Source organism: Phallusia mammillata, chromosome 3 (genome assembly GCF_965637545.1).
Source record: "Phallusia mammillata chromosome 3, kaPhaMamm4.hap1.1, whole genome shotgun sequence".
Lineage (NCBI taxonomy): Eukaryota > Metazoa > Chordata > Ascidiacea > Phlebobranchia > Ascidiidae > Phallusia > Phallusia mammillata.
In genome coordinates this window covers 19,175,359-19,194,647 of record NC_137254.1, presented here as the reverse complement: position 1 = coordinate 19,194,647, position 19,289 = coordinate 19,175,359, and the positions used below count along the sequence as shown (strand labels likewise).

At 36.7% G+C, this 19,289-nt stretch overlaps 1 protein-coding gene across 2 annotated transcripts; it reads right to left on the bottom strand.

The window, feature by feature from the left end:
* Window positions 1-423: 423 nt before the first annotated feature.
* Window positions 424-19,026, bottom strand: LOC145217838 (uncharacterized). 2 transcript variants are annotated; one of them, XM_080085181.1, is made up of 13 exons: window positions 18,708-19,026; window positions 15,019-15,159; window positions 11,722-11,903; window positions 11,308-11,456; window positions 7,289-7,369; window positions 7,006-7,228; window positions 4,542-6,807; window positions 4,072-4,253; window positions 3,299-3,762; window positions 2,800-2,911; window positions 2,486-2,723; window positions 2,288-2,362; window positions 424-1,879 (listed from the first exon to the last, which is right to left on the bottom strand). In XM_080085181.1, exons 2-13 carry the CDS (start codon window positions 15,062-15,064, stop codon window positions 969-971), a joined length of 4,929 nt encoding a protein of 1,642 aa, XP_079941307.1. In that variant the 5' UTR covers window positions 15,065-15,159; window positions 18,708-19,026; the 3' UTR covers window positions 424-968. The 2 variants fall into 2 exon arrangements, with proteins under 2 accessions (XP_079941307.1, XP_079941308.1); XM_080085182.1 differs by lacking the exon at window positions 18,708-19,026 and adding an exon at window positions 15,813-15,838.
* Window positions 19,027-19,289: the final 263 nt, after the last annotated feature.

The following is a 19,289-nucleotide window of genomic DNA, read 5'->3' as shown; positions in this document are numbered from 1 at the left end:
CACATTTTCTTACTGCGTTCTGGTGGTGATCCTGTATAAAAAACACTTTTCTTCAAACTTTAAAATGGCATAGTTTGGTTATAATACTAAAGTAGACTGAGAAACTTAAGGTTAGTGGTGCACAACCTGTGACGGTGCGGCCGCTCACATGTACAAAATGTTTGTACTAGCCGCCGGCCATTGGTTACCGCTTTTTCGTCACACTTTTAGTGTTGGGCAAGAAATAAACTTTCGGCTAGTGGATTTTTACTTGGTTCATTATGCGCAAATGTTACACAAAATTGAGAGTTTCAATCCCACCACGAACATTTATTCTACCCTGCCTTACCGCACAGGATTGTTTGGACAGTTAATACGGAACATCTCTTTTAGGTCATCTCTCTTTACGTAATGTATCTACGACTGAATTGTGTCAAACTATCATACCAGTCGGAAGGCTGCAACCTCCCAGTCGGGTTTATTGTCGCGTTTTATCACAGAAGTACAAAACCACAGATTGCCACAGATAACCACAACGGACTACGAAGTAAACTGCAACGTGGACGTGAAAATGCATCGTGTGTGAAAAGTGAAGCAGCGAAATTCAAAAAGCGAATGCAACGTTTTCTTAAAGCGTTGTGTACAGGCAACGACAAAACAACAGGCGTTTTAGGTACATTGAAACCAACTGGAACACAACAGAACTACGAAACAAATGGTAAAAACGCAGATACGTGTTGCTAAAGCCAATTAAACACCGACGAATTAAATCAACTTTTTAGTTTGATAATAAAAGTAACATTGTGTCATTGTTAGGTTGGTTGGCAGGGCAACAAGTGATCTTTTAAAATGCTGAACTTATTTCCCACAAACAACTGAGTCAATATGTTCATTTGCCATTTTATATGATTTTGTCGTGCTTTTTGTACCAAATGTGAACAAACTTTATGGCAAGCGTTAGATACAGAGTACTAACATAAACCGCTCGCTTATCCAGGTCCATTCTTGGGAAAATTGTTTTTAGAGGGCGTGTTTCCCTCGATGAGGACTTCACAAAAATCTGGATCCTGTAACATTTCGGTGTGTTCAGTCTTTCGACTGTTCCGTTTCAGTCCAATAACATTCGTAGACGCTGATACGACTTTCGGTTGCGAGATTCCCATTGTTTCAGACACAGTGCATTGTTCCTGGATGGGCCTAGCTTCAATCGATGTAGGTTTGGAAGTGATATCGACCTCAGGAGCTTTGCATGATTTCGCGATGTTAATAAATCCTGGTGAAGCTTTTGTTTTCTTCTCTGAGCCTCCATTGACTTTTACTTTTTCACCAACATGTTTTGACTGCGCGTTTGCAAAGTTCTGTTGCTTCTGATACTGGCTAAGTCGTTCGTTTACGGCCAGTCGGGAAACACCAACATGTCCCAGTGATCCCAAGCGCCCTACTATTACCTGGTGATTATTATTGAGACTGGGGCTTATGCGGCGGCAGTACAGCATGTTTGATGTTTGTCCGCCTGCTTCACCATACACTCGAGCTTGAGGTAGTGGTGGCGCTGCCTCAGTGGACATGGTTGACTGGTTCCAGTGGACAGTTCCACATTTACCAGACTTTTTATCGCCTGGTAGCTTCTGAACTGAAGGTGCAGTCACTGTAGTGGACACATTTGATTCTGCTGTAACTTGTGCCCCTGAAGCACCAGATATAACAGGTGGAATCACCAGGGGTGAGGATCGCATGGGTTTGCTCCACTTTACATGGGACTCATTTGTAGTTGTGATTAAAGAGCTGTGTAGGGTTGGATTTGGGGCAGATGGGGCAACGTTTGGGGCAAGTGGGGTTTGAGAGAGAATGGTTGAGGATGGAGGTTGTTGCACTATTGGTACATTTGTCCTTGACACTCCTGAAAAGTAAACCATGTTAAGTGAGGTCATAAAGAATTTTCTAATGGGCACATAAGTGTAGTAGTTAATCATCAATGGCAAAGGACCAGAAAATGTATATGTTTATATTTAATGTGTAGACTATTTATAATAAAGTGCTTCTGAGATAGTGGCATAAAGGTTAAAGATGTATGTTGTAAACAAACCGTAAAATTTCAAATTTGATTTGTGTCATATAGTTCTAACAAATTTTACCTGGGTGGCAATACGTAAGATTAGCTAATGGGCAAACAAAGATGTTTTTATGGTTTTGCTATGATCAAATTTATTTATTTATTTTGGGGGTACGTTTTATTTGGGAAACGTTTATCAAGTCATAAAGAATGAAAATACAAGTCACTGTTAGGTATACTGCTTGGAATGCATACCTGAGCTTGGTGATGTAACAATATTGGTTTGATGTTTCGCAGTTGTTTTCTGTCTTTTGTTTGCTCGAATAGCCACTGCAATAAAAAAAAAAGATTCACCACATCATAGATAAATATAATCTTTGTCAGTTAGACTTATCAGATTAAATTGTTTCAGAAACAAATCATCAAAAAACAAACAAACAGTATGCAACCTACCAGGATGGGAAAGTTGGTTTCCATTGACAATGATAAACTGCTGCGGCATATTAGCACCAGGCACCACTGTTGACCCCCGCACTGGAATTACAGTGCCAAAGTTTGCAGGAATGCAAGTCTGACCCGGTTGCATAGCGACTGCAAGTCCCACCTGATTTGGGGAACCTGCTACCACTCCACTACTGCCAGACTGTACAATTGCATTTACAGGTATTAGGAGCATGCTTGGGTTGCCAGACTAAATAAAAAAAAGCATTACATGAATAATTGCCATAGAGGAAAACAAAGACTGTGTTACATGTAAAACAACTTACTGGTGATGTAACATTGCCTGGAGAACAAATTACATTTCCTGCCAGGATGTTTGGCTGCATTCGACATGGTTGGGCGATTGCAATCAATGGTGACATTCCAGGTGTGATGTAACTGTGATGTAACAGCAGTTTGACGGAAAATCAGTTTAAAAAATGTTTTATTTATTGGCACTCTAGGTATTTGTATTATGTTTGATGACCTGTTTTTTTAGTCATACATGGCAATCCTTCAAAAACATGTATACTGTTTTAGTCTAATTTTTTAGACTAAAGTCTAATCAGAAACAGCATGCTTTGGCAACAAGCAGGGAATGTAAAAGTACTGGCAATATTTAGAATTGAAATCGTGTCTAACAGCTAAGAATTTGTCAGGTTTGCTTTAACAGGTTTTGCCCCAAACCATTATCACTATCTTTCTCTCATTTTTGGAGTTGGATATGCAAAAAGTAATATTATACACTGCATAATAACTAGGATGTAATTAACTATATTAAAATACCCTGGTACTGGATTTGAGCATTTCGGTTTTCTTGCTGATCTTCCTTTAGTTGATTCGACCTTAGGCGTTGTTTGTTTAACTCCTACAGAGGTTGTGGATGCTACTTTTAATCCTGACAAACTTGTGTGTGCAACAATGTGTTGATTTTTCAACACATTTTCATCATGACTTTGAAGTACATGTTCACTGCTGGAGTCTGAAGACAATGATTTGTTGATGCTGACATTTGACTTTGATCTCTTTGGAGGACTTTTTCTCAGCTTTTTCATTGTCGATAGTTCAATAAACTGGTTTGCAGTATTGGGAAAAGCATTAGTTGAAAAGCTGTTGTAGTTGGTTTGTGCCCCAGCATCACATGTGTGTACCAGTGACTCTGTTACTGGCAGATTTAAACTGGTGTCTGAGATCTGATCATTCTGTTGCTTTAAAAGGGCTGCCTTTGATGTCACTTGATTCTCAGCGTACTGAAAAAAGTAATCGTTATGATTAAACATAAAAAAGTCAGGCACCTTCACAAGCAGTCTTTATTTTAAAAGACATTTTCAAAAGTTTATTTGCACTGAAGATTAAATGAAAATAGGTAATAGTAGCATAAAGATTGTACAAGCGGGGCAGCGAAAGACCTCGTGGTCATCCTGTCAGCTCTCATGATTTAAAGACAAAACTGCACTAGCCCTGCTACACATTTTATTTATGTGTATACATGAAGTTGCAGACATTTGTAAAATTTTGATCACATGCTTTAAAATAAAGAATAAAGTACATTCATTTACCTGTGATATTTCTTTAGCCAGAATACTTGTATATTCATCAGCATCCATGTCTTTTGGACACATGGGGCTGTTGCAGTTATCCCCAGTCACTTCTTCCCTTAAGCTTTGCAAAACACCCTCTATCTCACTCAGGTCTTCAAAAAATTGATCAGTGGATGATGACATATTTCCAATATCTTCACCTGAAACCAATATATATAACTATTTTAAAACTAATCATGTTTTTGCCAAGATTAAGTAAAACACTGCAGTTTCTCCAATACTTTTACTAAACTGTGCAATAGAAGTTACAAAAAGCTTTTCAAATATTTACCAGCCTGTGACTTGATATGCTGGTCAATATGCATCCACTACTCATGAATATTTAATACTTTTTGAGATAGCACAACGAATGTAAGTTTAAAATGGTCTCAAACACATTTGCATTTGTCTAATGAAAACATTCTTATCTAAGAAACAAATTAGCTTACTTGGTGTGGAGTATGGTATGTCATACCCTTGTGAAGTCATCGGTTGGGACCAGGTTGTTTGACTTAACGACAACATGTAATCATCAGGTTTTGAAACACTGTTGTCTGTGTTAAATCCAGAGTTGGTACAATGTAAAGTGCTACTGCTTGGCAACTGCAGTGTTGTTGATGCCAAACTAGTGTTGTTAGGATCAGCTAAGCTGTTGTTATGATATGAACTTGAAACACCAGTGTGGGCTTTTGATGTACTGTTAATCTCGCCCATATTTGCTTGTGAAAAAAGCAAGGTTGTGTCTCCCATTTTATCACTTGCAAACTGGTCAGGATAATCAGATTCAACAGCACTTGCAAGAAGTAGAGCATTGTCAAGCACATCACTATTTTTGCCAGTAAACAAGCCAAAATCCTGCAGTAAATCTGGCATTATGTCATCCATAAAAGTTGAGTCACCGATATTAAATGCATCTAAAACTGCATCCTCCATTGAAGTTGAGGTCAAAGAATCACATGACTTTTCATTCGGAGGTATGACTTTCATTTTTTCTTCATCCACATCATCAACATTAACAAGCTGACTCACAGTTCCATCTTTTTCTGGTTTAACTTGCACAGATTGTGTATTATGGGAATTCATCGACACACAATCCTCGAAACCATCAACAACTTTGCCTTGAAGTTTCATCACCGCAGCATTTTTGCGGATTTTTCTCTTTTTTCTTTTACTCAATGCAGGAATCTTGGCTTTCTTGCGAGGTTTTAACACTACAGGATCAGGAAATATATCTGGTACCACTTTCATGTCGGTACCAAGCTTAAAAAGTTGTTGTTCCTTACAGTGCCATATGTGCTCAGAACAGTAACAGGTTTTTGGCAATGGTGGTTTGAAGCACTGACCACCAGCTAACATACACTTTTCTGTCAAAACTGGAGCTCTTATTCTTTTACACGAGATGTAATTAGTCCCCAGATGACGTAAAGCTTTAGCAATCCCTTGGCTGTCTGCTTTTGCTGCAGCACACAGGTATTGTAAAGCTTTTTTTTCTTGGGAAAGCTGATTTTTTAAATGCTTTTTATAACTGGCGATATGTGTCCGATGAGTACTAACAGTTTTTAAATTGTCCAGCTTAGATTTCTGGAAATTACTAGCATCAGTGCTAGAGTTTCCAAGATCACCTGAATGTGAGGCAGTGGCAAGTTTGCAGGAGTTTGATACAGTTGTTTGGTCCAAATCTGGATCAGGGAAAACAAATTCAGGATTTTTGTTTTGTGAACCTGCACAAGACATTTCGTCATTATGTACAAGTGCTAAGCTTGACAGACAAAAAGGAACAGAAACTTTTTCAGTGTCTTCTAAACTACTTGTACTACACTGTAGACATTTCTTCACTTTCAGTAAAATTTTAAATAGAGATTTGCGTTTCGGCTTCGGTGTTTGAAGTTTGTACTGCAACTGCTTGCACTTACATACACCAAATGCTTGGTCATCACAAAATGGTCCTAATGAGAAAAGATCATGATTTTTGACAAATTGTGACTTTACAAATTCTACATATTTGTTCACAGGTGGGCAAGAAGTTTCGTACGACGTAATTCCATGAATGAACTTGGGATTAGGAGAAATTGATAATGATGATGAAGCAATGTTTAAACGATTACTTGTTTTTTTGGCTTTTTTCTCAACTAAAACTTTCTTTTTGCTTTTCATTGGCTTGGCAGTTTTGTTAACTGGCTTGTGGTGGTTAGTCAGTCCACCAACTGAAGCCAGTGCTTCTGAAACTCGTTCATCAAGTTCAACAGCAGTTAGATGCTGAAGCGAGCTGCGTTCCGAGTCACAATTAAATTTTTTAATCTTCTTGGCAGCAATGATGTTTGCATTGCTTGGATTTTTGCGTTTTAACTTTGGCTGGCTGATGTTAACTGAGCTTATCACTGGTGGTGGGAGAACGTTTAAACCTGCTTGGCCATGCACTGGTGCTTGGTTCCCCATATACATTGTCTGTGCAGGTTGTATATTGTTAACATGCTGAACACTAGGCCCAGGAAATATAGGATGGTGTGAGTTGTTTGTAGATTGCTGTTGCATTACAACATTCCCACTTGACAATTCTGCCGGATTCTTTACTGTTGCTACAATTACTCCAAGCGAGTTGAGAAGCTTAATCTGTTGTTTTGTTGTCAGACCACTGCGATTTCTGTTGAGCATGTCCACAACTGTGCGCAGTACCTCACTATTAATAGGTGTTGGTTGGTTGTTGGAAATTGATGTCTAAAAATAGTGTAGATGAATGTAGATGATAAATGTACAAATTTTAAAGGTTTGCGACATAAAAATTTCCATTTTTTATAGTTTCCTAAAGTCATTTGCCTGTTCTAAACATTTTTAACATTTAAAAACAACGCTATAAAAAAAAACTTTATGGAATACAAATTTAGTTTTAGGGTTAGGTCAAAACAAAAAACCTACTTGTTTGTTTTTATTAAACTTAAGAGCTTTCTTAATTTGGTGGTGATTGTTAGAAGGTGATGTATCAACCATTACTACTGATGGACAAGGGTCTGATGAAGACGGATATGTTTGACCAACACCATGTTTTTGCTGGTTGCAAACAACTGATGGTGTTTGTGGAGCTAACATGTTGCCATCGAATAAATCCACTCCTTTGCTTTGGAATGTCTGTGTCTCATTGCTAAAAAAGGAAGTGAAGAACTCAATTTGATATCTTTTGTTTTTATAATTTTAAACGTACCAGGAAAATTGAGGATTTGAGAAAGAATTAGAAGAGGTTGGAAAGTGGATGGTTGACAATTGAGCATGCTTGGGACAAAATCTGCATAAAAAAGTTCAGTATTGATTAGTCTCAGACTTGATTCACACACAAATTTGTAATACAATGCATTACCGTTAACCATTGTATATGTGAATTATGCAATGTAGGTTATAGATCGTCAAAAATTTTGTGGACTCTCAATAATACATTTACCAAAATAATCTTGCATACAAATGTGTTCTAGCAAGTGTAACAGGTTATAAATCTGTTTTGAAAGCAGTTGTCCTACAATATCACAATAACTGATATAGAAACTGTTTCCCAAGCACAAGCATAGGGCTCAAGTTACAAAAACTTGTTTTTATTAAACCTAAACAATACAACAAAGCATCCCAAACAGTCGAAAATAATGCAATTCAAGAGATAACCATGAGAAAGTCGGGTGTTGTAAGGTAAAACACAGTGATCGGCACCGGGCTTAAATAATAATACTATGTAGAATACAAACTATAAAATTAGATTCACCCCAGATATTGTTTGAAGTATGTCCTATTCAACGTTTTGAAAAGCTGACCCATTTTAGGGGGCTAGTAGGGTAACTAATTGGGTTCGACACACAAACTAAAAAATATATAAAAACCACAATGACTCAATCAATAGTACTGCAAAATTTCAGCCCAATCCGCCAATGTTTAATATTTCGACCACTAGAGGTGTTTTGAGCATCAACGGTTAATGTTTCTGACGTCATAGGGCTGTTAACAAGCCCCTAACTGCCATGGCGCAAAAACGACCACCAAGCAACCCACCAACGAGCAACATATAACTGGACCGACCCTTGTAACACTATTGCGCCAAAGAAATCTTTTGTTTGTGGTGCCCAGTAACATATAAATACGTTTTACACTTTAGGGGCTTGTGGGGTAAATGTTAGGACTACAGGGTTGAACACAACAATCGACACCTATAAATGGCATACCATACAGGGGCGTATCCAGAAATTTTTAAAGGGGGGGTACAACAATTTTTTGGGGGGAAATCCTTAATGATGTCATTATGACGTCACACGTCGTTCAAAACGACGCGTTATGCGGCAAAGCACTTTTTCCAAAATTCGCGGTTTCTCTACCCATCTAATTGACAGGAAGAACAGGTAATTTTAGCGAAAGCTTTGTAGTTTTCTGATTTCGCCGCTGCTATCTAGCTTACTCAGCCAAACTGCAGCTGCAAAATAAGCGTGACTGTCAGGTAATCAAAATCGTTGCTTAAAAAACAGGGTCCAATTTCTAAAGAACTTAATCTCTTGCTGAAGCGGTAATCCTACTGTTAAGTTGCGCAAAGTCACGAATGCACTAAAGGTGGTAACTGCAGAAGGCATAAATTGTGCCTGGCAAGTAACAAATTACCCTAATAACATAACTCGATTTACATCGATCTAATGTTTTTGACAAACTATTACGTGTTTGGCGGATCAAAGCAACACAACATTACACGTTTTTAACACTTTTACATTGTTCAAATGCAAAAACAGTTTGATATGTTGCACTTAGTGCAGTTACCACTTAGCAAGAAACTGCTATCAGCCGGAACATTGTTAGCGCATAAACCTCCTTATTAAACCCTTGTTACGTCACAATTGGCGATTAGATAACAAGCGAATACAGGAGATTGAAGGCTCGCGTCTTTGAGATAACGACTCCCTGTTATCACGCAGTGGTAAACGGAACGATTTTGGCCTATTTAATTTACGCACAACTTTTTGAAAAGGGGGGGGGGTCCGGACCCCCAAAACCCCCCCCCCCCCCCCCCTTGGATACGCCACTGATACCATACAAGAAATCCAAATTTCAGCCAATTCTGACACTGTTTAAAAACTCACCCATTTTAGGGGGCTAGCGGGGTAAATACTGGGGTTATCAACAAAAACAAAGTGGGATGCACATCTACATAACTACATCTACCATCTGTGTAAATTTCAGCCGAATCCATCAAACATTTGATAGAAAAACGAGTCGGACAAACTTCGGGGGAAAATACCCATTTTAGGGGGCTAGCGGGGTAAATACTGGGGTTATCAACAAAAACAAAGTGGGATGCACATCTACATAACCACATCTACCATCTGTGTAAATTTCAGCGAAATCCATCACACATTTGATGGAAAAATGAGTAGGACAAACTTCGGGGAAAAAATACCCATTTTAGGGGGCGAGCGGGGTAAATACTGGGGTTATCAACAAAAAGAAAGTGGGATGCACATCTACATAACTACATCTACCATCTGTGTAAATTTCATCCAAATCCATCAAGGATTTGATGGAAAAACGAGTCGGACAAACTTTGGGGAGAAGAAAACAAAAGAAAAAAAACAAAAACATTTTGAGTAAAATCAATATGTGTCCCCTTCAGGGAAGGGGCCCATAAAAATTGGTAAAATAGCATGAAAAGGTTTGCAAAATTGCACAACATATGCATAAGCTACTAAAAACTAAGAAGGGTGGCTTAGCACATATTGCCATTGCACAGACACTGTGACCTATTTCTTAACATATATTTACATCCGACACTTATTTTATATTGGGTCCCATATCATTCACCATCTTTTATCACCTTAGTTGTTTCCGCAAGCAGAAACTCATGGGTCCCCACCAATGCAAAGTTGTAAATAATGCATTTCAAGAGATTACAATGAGAAAGTTTGGCATTGTATCATCAGACACAGTGATCAGTACTGTGCCTAAATAAATATGATTTATGAAGTAAAGACTATTTAAATTCATTCCATTCATACCTTTTTGAAGGTTTTTCTATTTTATGACTATCTGAGAAAAAAGTGTTAAATAGTGAGAAAATAGGCTAAAACACAACAATCAGGTCCTATTAATGGTGAATTGTACATGACTCTAGGAGTCTAGTGGAGTAAATGATAGGTACTACAGAGTTTAACAGAATACCAACACCTACAAATGGTACACTCTACAAACTGTCCAAATTTCATTCAATTCAGACATTGTTTAAAAAATTGAACCATTTTGGGGGGGCTAGTGGGGTAAATATTGGGGCAACAGGGTTGAACACAACATTCTACACCTATAAATGGCACACTCTACAAGCTATGTAAATTTCATTCAATTCTGACATTGTTTACAAAATGGACCCATTTTGGGGGGCTAGTGGGGTAAATGTTGGGGCAACAGGGTTGAACATAACAAACAACAACTATAAATAGCACACTCTATAAGCTGTCCAAATTTCATCAAATTCTGACAATGTTTAAAAAATTTACCCTTTTTAGGGGGCTAGAGGGCTAAATATTGGGGTTACAGGGTTAAATAAAACAATTGACACCTATAAATGACAAATTCTGCAAGTATTTCAAATTTCACTAAATTCTGACACCGTTTAAAAAACTCACCCATTTTAGGGGGTCAGTGGGGTAACTGATGGGGTTTAACACCCAAAAGTGTAAAATATGAAACCATGACCCAATTAACAGTCATGTAAAATTTTATCCAAATCGAACAATGTTTAAGATTCTAACCACTAGAGGTGTTATTGACAACATTCGTCAACGCTTCTGACGTCATAAGGCTGTTAATACCCCTCTGACTGGTATGTGCAAAAATCCACCAAGTAATGCACAAACACATGTACCATATGTACTGGTGCCTTTATTATACTACAGAAATTTTTCGTTTGTGGTGCGCACCAACATACAAAAACGTTTTACACTTTGGGGTCTAGCGGGGTAAATACTGGGGTTATCAAGTCAAACAAAGCAAATGGCACATCTGCATAAATATATCTACCATCTGTGAAAGTTTCATCCAAATTCATCAAAGATTTCATGCCAAAAGTGCATGGACAAACTTCACCGGAGAAAAAAGAAAAACAACAACAACTGAGTGAAATCAAGATGTGTCCCCTTCAGGGAAGGGGACCCATAATAAAAAGATAAAACTTTTGACTCTACAGTTTAATCCATATTGTGTACTTACCGATTTTCTACAGCAGGATTTGTACATCGTCTATTATCATAATCCGAAACATAGGAACACAGAATATTCTGATAAAAATTTGCATTTGTGTTTGTTTCAGCGAGGTCAGACAGCAAAATTGATTGTTGTGCTCCCAACATGACGTTAGTCTAAAATGTTTTGACAAAGTGTTATTTGATGATATCATCTGTATAGCATCATAGAATTGCTTTATATTACATTTTTGAAATGAGCTTTTTGCACATACAAATTAGTTTTACACATTTATACACTGAGGTGCATATCAAATAAATATTTATATTCCTAAATTTCATATTTTAACTTTACCTGCCAAATACATTGTCACAAATATTTGTAAGATCTCTATCTAAAATTAAATATTGTTAAAAAATGTTGATAATAAAAGTTACATACAGGTGACTTGCTGGGGCTTGTCAAATGGTGTCTTCCAAATGCATGACTGCCAGGTGGTGGCGAAGGATAGATAGCAAATGTACTTGGCATTGGTTCATCAATGCCAGTTGATTCTCCAAATAATCCATTTAGTGACAATCGGGTGTTTTTTGGAAACAGAAGACCATCAGAAACAGCAGAATCTGAAAATAAAAACAATGTTGCTAACAACCAGTGATGGAATGAGTACCCGGTACTCAGTATCGAACGATTTCAGTGGTATCGATACTCGTACTCAGTATCGAAATAATTTGTCTCAGTTTTCAATACCAACGTGCGAGTACCAAAGGCCGATTTACACCATAAGAATACAGGCAACTTTATGCCAATCATTGCTTTGGACAGCACAAAAGTGGAAAAAAAGTTCCGACAGTTAACGTATCTCTTTTCGCTATCACATGGTGATTACATTTTATGCATGTGTGTGTGGACGCCTGCACTCCGACCATGGCAAATAAATTAGCCAGTGATATACAACTAAGTGCAACATCACACTTAAGTATAGGGTTGGCCCGATACCAATATTTTGAACCGATACCGATACCCGATATTTTACCCCAAAAGTACTGCGATCCGATACCGATACCCGATACTTTGCAAACAAGCAAAAACATTTTCAAACTGATGTATTTGTAATGTGTTTTTCCATCACAGTTAATATAACAACACACTGAGTCTAACACATTAACTGCTTTTTTACCATCACAGTTAATTTAACAACGCACACAGTCTAATAAATCACCTAAACAAAACACTTCACCATTTTAGTCTTAGCACCAAGAAACAACACTAAACTACTGGCACTAAACATTCTTTTTACAGTAATCAGAAATTGAAATGAGTAATCAGTTATCATTTCACATTGTGCTTAAAGACAATAAGTTTGTTTACATTTTCTGGTGACCAACGGTTTCCTAAAGGAGACACAATATTACCGGCAACAGAAAATAATCGCCCACAAGCAACACTACTGTATGGCCTAAAAAATCCTAAAAAACATTTTGCTAAATGAAATATATAATGCAGGAAAATTTGCTTTGTTAACCTTCCAATTCAGTCGGCATTAAGTCGCTGTAGCGAATTAGGTCATATTATTTCATTAAATCCAAAACGAACGCGTTTTTTAAATGTAGTCCCATAAATATTTTATCACAGCTGATGATTGTTGTTTTTTGTGCCACCGCTAAAGTATCGGACGAGTACTGATACTGCTCGAAGCATCGGGTATCGGCGCCGATACAGTACTATCGGGCCATCCCTACTTAAGTACTTGATAATCGTACTCGGTACTCAGTATCGAAGGTATATACATGTGGTACTTGTACTTGGTATCGGTAATCGCTTCAAAACCTATCCTCCCATCACTACTGACAATCCTATAGAAACAATTTTTGTGTTTTTTGCAACATGATACAATAAAAAAAATCCTAATGGTACTTCGCATTCACTTCGATAAAAACCCAGATATGTTGCTAACTCAGATACCAGCAAAAAAGCTTACAAATGACCATCGGAGTTCAAATTTGTCAAAAGTTTTGTACCAAAATGAGGCCAAAGGCATTTCTAAGGTCAAAACTTTCACTGAAAACAAGCATGTAATTTTTATTTAGCAATTATGACCATCTGGATGGACAGGGACAAGGCAAATCTTTATTAAATTTTTGAAAATTTAGTTATGCAATCCATGATTATACATAGCTGTGGCTTTATAACAAAAATTACATAAGAGTGTAAAACAAAACTGTGCTGTATCCGCCGATTGTTTTTTTTACTTTTCATACAGTATTGTAACTTTTAAAGTTTTGGCCTGAACTCTTTATTCCTGTCCTTGTATCTTTGAAGATTAGCAGCAAAGCTGTGTCCAAATTTAATTACTTTGAATACAAAACTGCACGGTTATGACAATGGTGTTTAATGTAGTTGGATTAACTTGTGTCACTAATGTTATTCCCTAAACATTATTCATTTTTGAAACACAAATATATATATATGCATGGAAGCAGTGGCGTATCCAAGGGGGGGGGGGGGGGTTTGGGGGTCCGGACCCCCCCCTTTTCAAAAAGTTGTGCGTAAATTAAATAGGCTAAAATCGTTCCGTTTACCACTGAGTGATAACAGGGAGTCGTTATCTCAAAGACGCGAGCCTTCAATCTCTTGTATTCGCTTGTTATCTAATCGCCAATTGTGACGTAACAAGGGTTTAATAAGGAGGTTTATGCGCTAACAATCGGAAAGTTACGTTCCTGCTAGGACGCTGGTAACAGTTTCTTGCTAAGTGGTAACTGCACTAAGTGCAACATATCAAACTGTTTTTGCATTTGAACAATGTAAAAGTGTTAAAAACGTGTAATGTTGTGTTGCTTTCATCCGCCAAACACGTAATAGTTTGTCAAAAACATTAGATTGATGTAAATCGAGTTATGTTATTAGGGTAATTTGTTACTTGCCAGGCACAATTTATGCCTTCTGCAGTTACCACCTTTAGTGCATTCGTGACTTGGCGCAACTTAACAGTAGGATTACCGCTTCAGCAAGAGATTTAGATCTTTAGAAATGGGACCCTGTTTTTTAAGCAACGATTTTGATTACCTGACAGTCACGCTTATTTTGCAGCTGCAGTTTGGCTGAGTAAGCTAGATAGCAGCGGCGAACAGAAAACTACCAAGTGTTCGCTAAAATTACCTGTTCTTTCTGTCAATTAGATGGGTAGAGAAACCGCCAATTTCGGAAAGAGTGCTTAGCCGCATAACGCGTCGTTTTGAACGACGTATGACGTCATTAGGGATTTCCCCCAAAAAAATTGTTGGACCCCCCCCTTTAAAAATTTCTGGATACGCCCCGCATGGAAGAAGCCCGTTGTGTCCAATACAGTAATTTACAATATAAGATCTAAACTGAGCCCAGTCCAATTAGTGGAGGTTAAAAAAGTATGGGCAAATATAACCCATATCAATTGAATAGACCACATTGTAGTTCTAACTTTTGCCAACTGTGGATTGCAGAAGCATTTTTGTGTTAAAAAACATTTGTGTTTTATCAAAACACTTTTTAGGATATAACCCAGTTTTGTTTCACAACAACTTGTGATGTTATCAATGACTGCCACTTACATAACATTGTAAAATCAGAGTTAAAATCCGGAAGGAAATTTACCATCGTTCCACTGTATAAATAAATTGTATTTTTTTGTTATTATTTTAGTATTTGTAGCATGCATCTGAATTACTCCTGCAGTGCCAAGCAAACATAGTTACAAACCTGAAGAAGATTGTGATGGCGCTGGAGGTGAATTGAATGGCAACATGATTGCATCCACCTTGTGTTATAAAAAGTCTTGTTTTATCACAACAGCTCATCATCATATGTTCAATGTCATAATGAGAACTAGACAAAGATATCCTAAAAAAAAAAAATAATTTCAACTGTATAAAAATTAATTGTAGTGTTGTGTTGCCTCAACAGGGTGGCTATATTGGCTATTTTTTAACTCTTTTGAAACAAGTACATTTGAATTATGTTGGTATTTTGACTGAATATCTAATCTTTAGAATTAGATGCCACTCCAAACAAGAATATAGCCATATTAATAACATTTGTTTTAGGTTCTGTGATGTCTGACTCTGAACCATATTCTGCAACATTAAATGCAATATTTATGTTATAATAACGAACATAATACAAAGATGCTGAAAATCTAGTACATTGTTCAAAATTCAAATTTAATATACATGTATGATGTATAAATTTAGGATTTCACAAATAAACATGCTGGACATTTTACAGTTTTTTGCTACAGTAATTTGTGTTTTAAATTTTTTAAGCTAGCAAGAATAACAATACCGATAAACTGTAAGTCATACTATCAAAACAAATTTTCTTTCTGCATATTCCGTGTGATTGAAGTTAAACTGAACTAACTTTCGCATATTAGCTCTAGTGTAAGTTCAAGAAAACACTGATAAACAAAATGACAATATTTGCATTTCCATGTCATTGTATGTTACAAAGGTCCAAACCGCGTAAGTAAGCTAATAACCCAAAAGTCAACTCACACACATCCAGTTTCTCTGGACCAAACTGTAGAATGTCGAGAGCAAAGTCTATCTATCAAACACAAGTTGTCGCACGAGAATTCATGGAGCGTGAAATGGGGCGACTTTGCACGCTTTTAACAACGCAAAGGATAGGGTTTTGGATGTTTTTTTCAATAACCTGGCTTAACGACTAAATATTTTTTATTTCTAAATTGCCTTGCTGACAAGAAAATTTATGCGTGACGTAAAAATGACGTCATTGGTTGCCAGGCAACGCACAATGTTTGCAGGAAAGCAGTTTTATTGGCACGAGTTTAGCGAAAAAAATTTTCTGCATCGTTTGCTAGCAAATTTGTGAATAAAGTGTAGTAAATATAAATGATCCCGACCGTTTTTAGTAATAAAAAATGTTGATTGTACAGATATTTCAAAAACTTAGAAATATAAGTGTTAACCAAAGCAGTTTGTTTATCAAAGTTATACTTTTTAAAGTCTTTATTTAGGTTAACGGTATACTTATTTTTTTGCTACTGGAAAAAGTGCAAACCTACATAAATTTGCAATACATTTAACAGTTCTATGATAAGATGAATAAAGTGTTCATATATATAAACTTGCAACTTAAAATAGTAAAAAAAGTGGTTTGGTGGCCAGTTAAGTGCACCAATATAATGAAGAAACTGGTGGATGGGTGGGCTTTTAAAAGAACAAGCCGTTGATTTCAAAGTATCCTTACTGAAGAAGAATTATCTAGTGTCCCATCGCACCAAACCTGTGTAAGAAGTTGCTGTTTGGCATGGCTCCTGGCTTGCAATACCAACAGGCATATAGACTCAGAAAAAAGTAAAACATAAATGCCAATGTTTTATTTTGCAACAATTTTGATTAAAACAGACACAAATAATGACATAAAATAGTAATGCATAACAAGATGGAAAGACAAATAACATTCATTGATTTACATGTAATTTTGTGACATTTAGAAGGCTGACAGAGGATCTATTGGACTTCATGTAACTACTGTGTTTGAGTTTATGAAGCTTTAAAAAAACATGTCATACTGTGCAGTGTGTCTCTTAAGTTTTGACTTTTTTGATTTTATGGAATCACCAATTTTGAAAAATGCTAATAATTCTTGCATGTTATTTTATGCCCTTAATGAAATCATTTGGATTTTTTGTGATATCCTCACATAACATGTATTGTGGGAAGTATCAGCTGAAACTGAAATAAATTAAAAAAGTGCCACTTTGGATGCAAAATTTCCCACGAGACTTTTTGTGCTGTACAGGTGAATAGATTCAAGAAGATTTAACAATTTTGTTGATATTGGTTGTTTTATGCATCAATGTTAGTTGTATTTGTTTATATTGCATTTTTTCTTGTGGTTGTGTTGCATATGACAGTACACATATTCAACATGGTATATAGACCTTAATTAATGCAATAAATATTTTTATCACTAAAAAGTGTGAAATATCTTTCAAAAAAATTAAAAAAAGAGGGAAAGATTGTGCAACACCTTTAAAGGTAGTACCAAAAGCTTTCAAAATTCAGTATGTGCTAAAAGCGTCAAAATGCAGTAAATAAACGATGACGTCACTATTACGTCATGACTTTTCTGACCTTGGAGGACCATGGTCAAACTATTTATTCCAATTTTAGATGAATATACATCACAACCTTTTTATCTTTCGGGACTTAAGTAGGCTACATGTATATCTACTGGAAAATTTACCCGCTAAAACCTAATTTAAACTCTATTTCATGTTCATCAGTTCCATTTAAACATTATAAGTTAAGCGTAGTTATATTTTTATTCAAAATTTTGCAGAAATTGCAAAATCAAACACCGCAAAAGTATCCAAATTAATCATTTTATAAATCGGCCCCATAAGGCGCAATGCAAAATTCGCGCTAATTTCGCCCCATTTTCATCCCCACAACTTGTGTTTTCTATGGCGTGCGACAACTTGTGTTTTCTATGGATTTTGGTCGAGAGCGGTCAACACGTACGTACTTTTACGGAGCACACGGTGTTTTATTAAAATTTTAACTTATTGACTGGGTTTTGAAACAATTATTAAGAAAAAATGTACACAAACAATACAATATTTTAATGTAAGCAAGAATTTAGGTCTCAGCTTGGGTGTGCCTTACGATAAACGTAATTAAGCGAAAACAAAATTGTGTACCGACAACAGCACCGTTTTTTAGAAAGAAATTAATAACTCTTTGTTTAAATCAGTACATTTCATTTGAACATTTGAGCTATAGCTGTTTATCATATGATTCACGATATAATAAACTGTTATTTTGTTTGTTCAAAAGGTTATTGTGCAGTGTGCATGCGCTCATAATAAACGTTGGCTTTTGTTTATGACCTACTATAACGTTTCGTTGTCATTATACCACTGTCTGATCGAAAATGGTTTCCAGGTAAAAATAACTAACATAAAAAATTATTTGAACAGTTTTATAGAATCTCTCGATTATAGTTTTCATAAATTAATGTAATTATCCAATATTAATACGGTTCATTGGTTTAAGGAAGTGAAGTAGTTTTGTAATCATGGAGTTTAGCCAGTTTTTCTTGAAAAAGGAATAACAATGTGATCCAAATTTTACTTTTTTAAACTCCCCAGTGATTTGTAAAATGAACATCATACGCTATTATACTGTAAAAGTAATAACAAACAATCACAAATGGACGCGGATGAATACCAAGCGCGTGCCCAATGACGCGAAGCCTTTACCTGACGTCACAGCTCGTACTGTATTGGTTTCTCTTTAATTCAGCTGGGAGAGATTCGGAGGAAGCCCAGCGGTGCGATTAATAGATAGTTACAACGATTACGAACCAAGTACGATGTCAAACATTGTTTAGTTAATAAAAATAAAGTGTTATCTTACCCCTGACAAAGCTTCAAGTTACAGCAGTGTTGTAAATTTGATGCATCTTGACGAGCGACGTCGCTAATGGAGGCGGCAAATACAAATCGGGCTCAGCCCCACGTACTCCACTTCGCTTCTTACCCGTGTACATTGGCATCACATTGATTCCAAAAAACGGCTTTTCTAAACAACCTACCACTAGATAAAAGCTTCAGTGTCTGATTCACGCTGACATGGTTCATAATACCATAAAAACTTAATTTACACTTAATCTTCGAAGCAAACACACTAGTCCAGGACCAACCGACGTGTTACTATGCGCCTGCTACTCGAGCGAATGACCGTACTGCACGCCCCTTCACGTTCCTCGCCTGAAAAACGCCGAGCTAGTACAGACGTAAACCTGTTCCACCATCTTTGCTGGGTCTATTGCAACGTTTTTTTACGGTTCCGCGTGATAACCTGGCCCTCAGTTGTTTATTATACTTTTAAAATTAATGGAACACTCTAAATTTTCTGTGTATACACAAAAACTGCCTATCATTCTAACTCAAGATGAAATGTATGATGAGAAGGGTAGACTGTAAAAGAACACTTTTT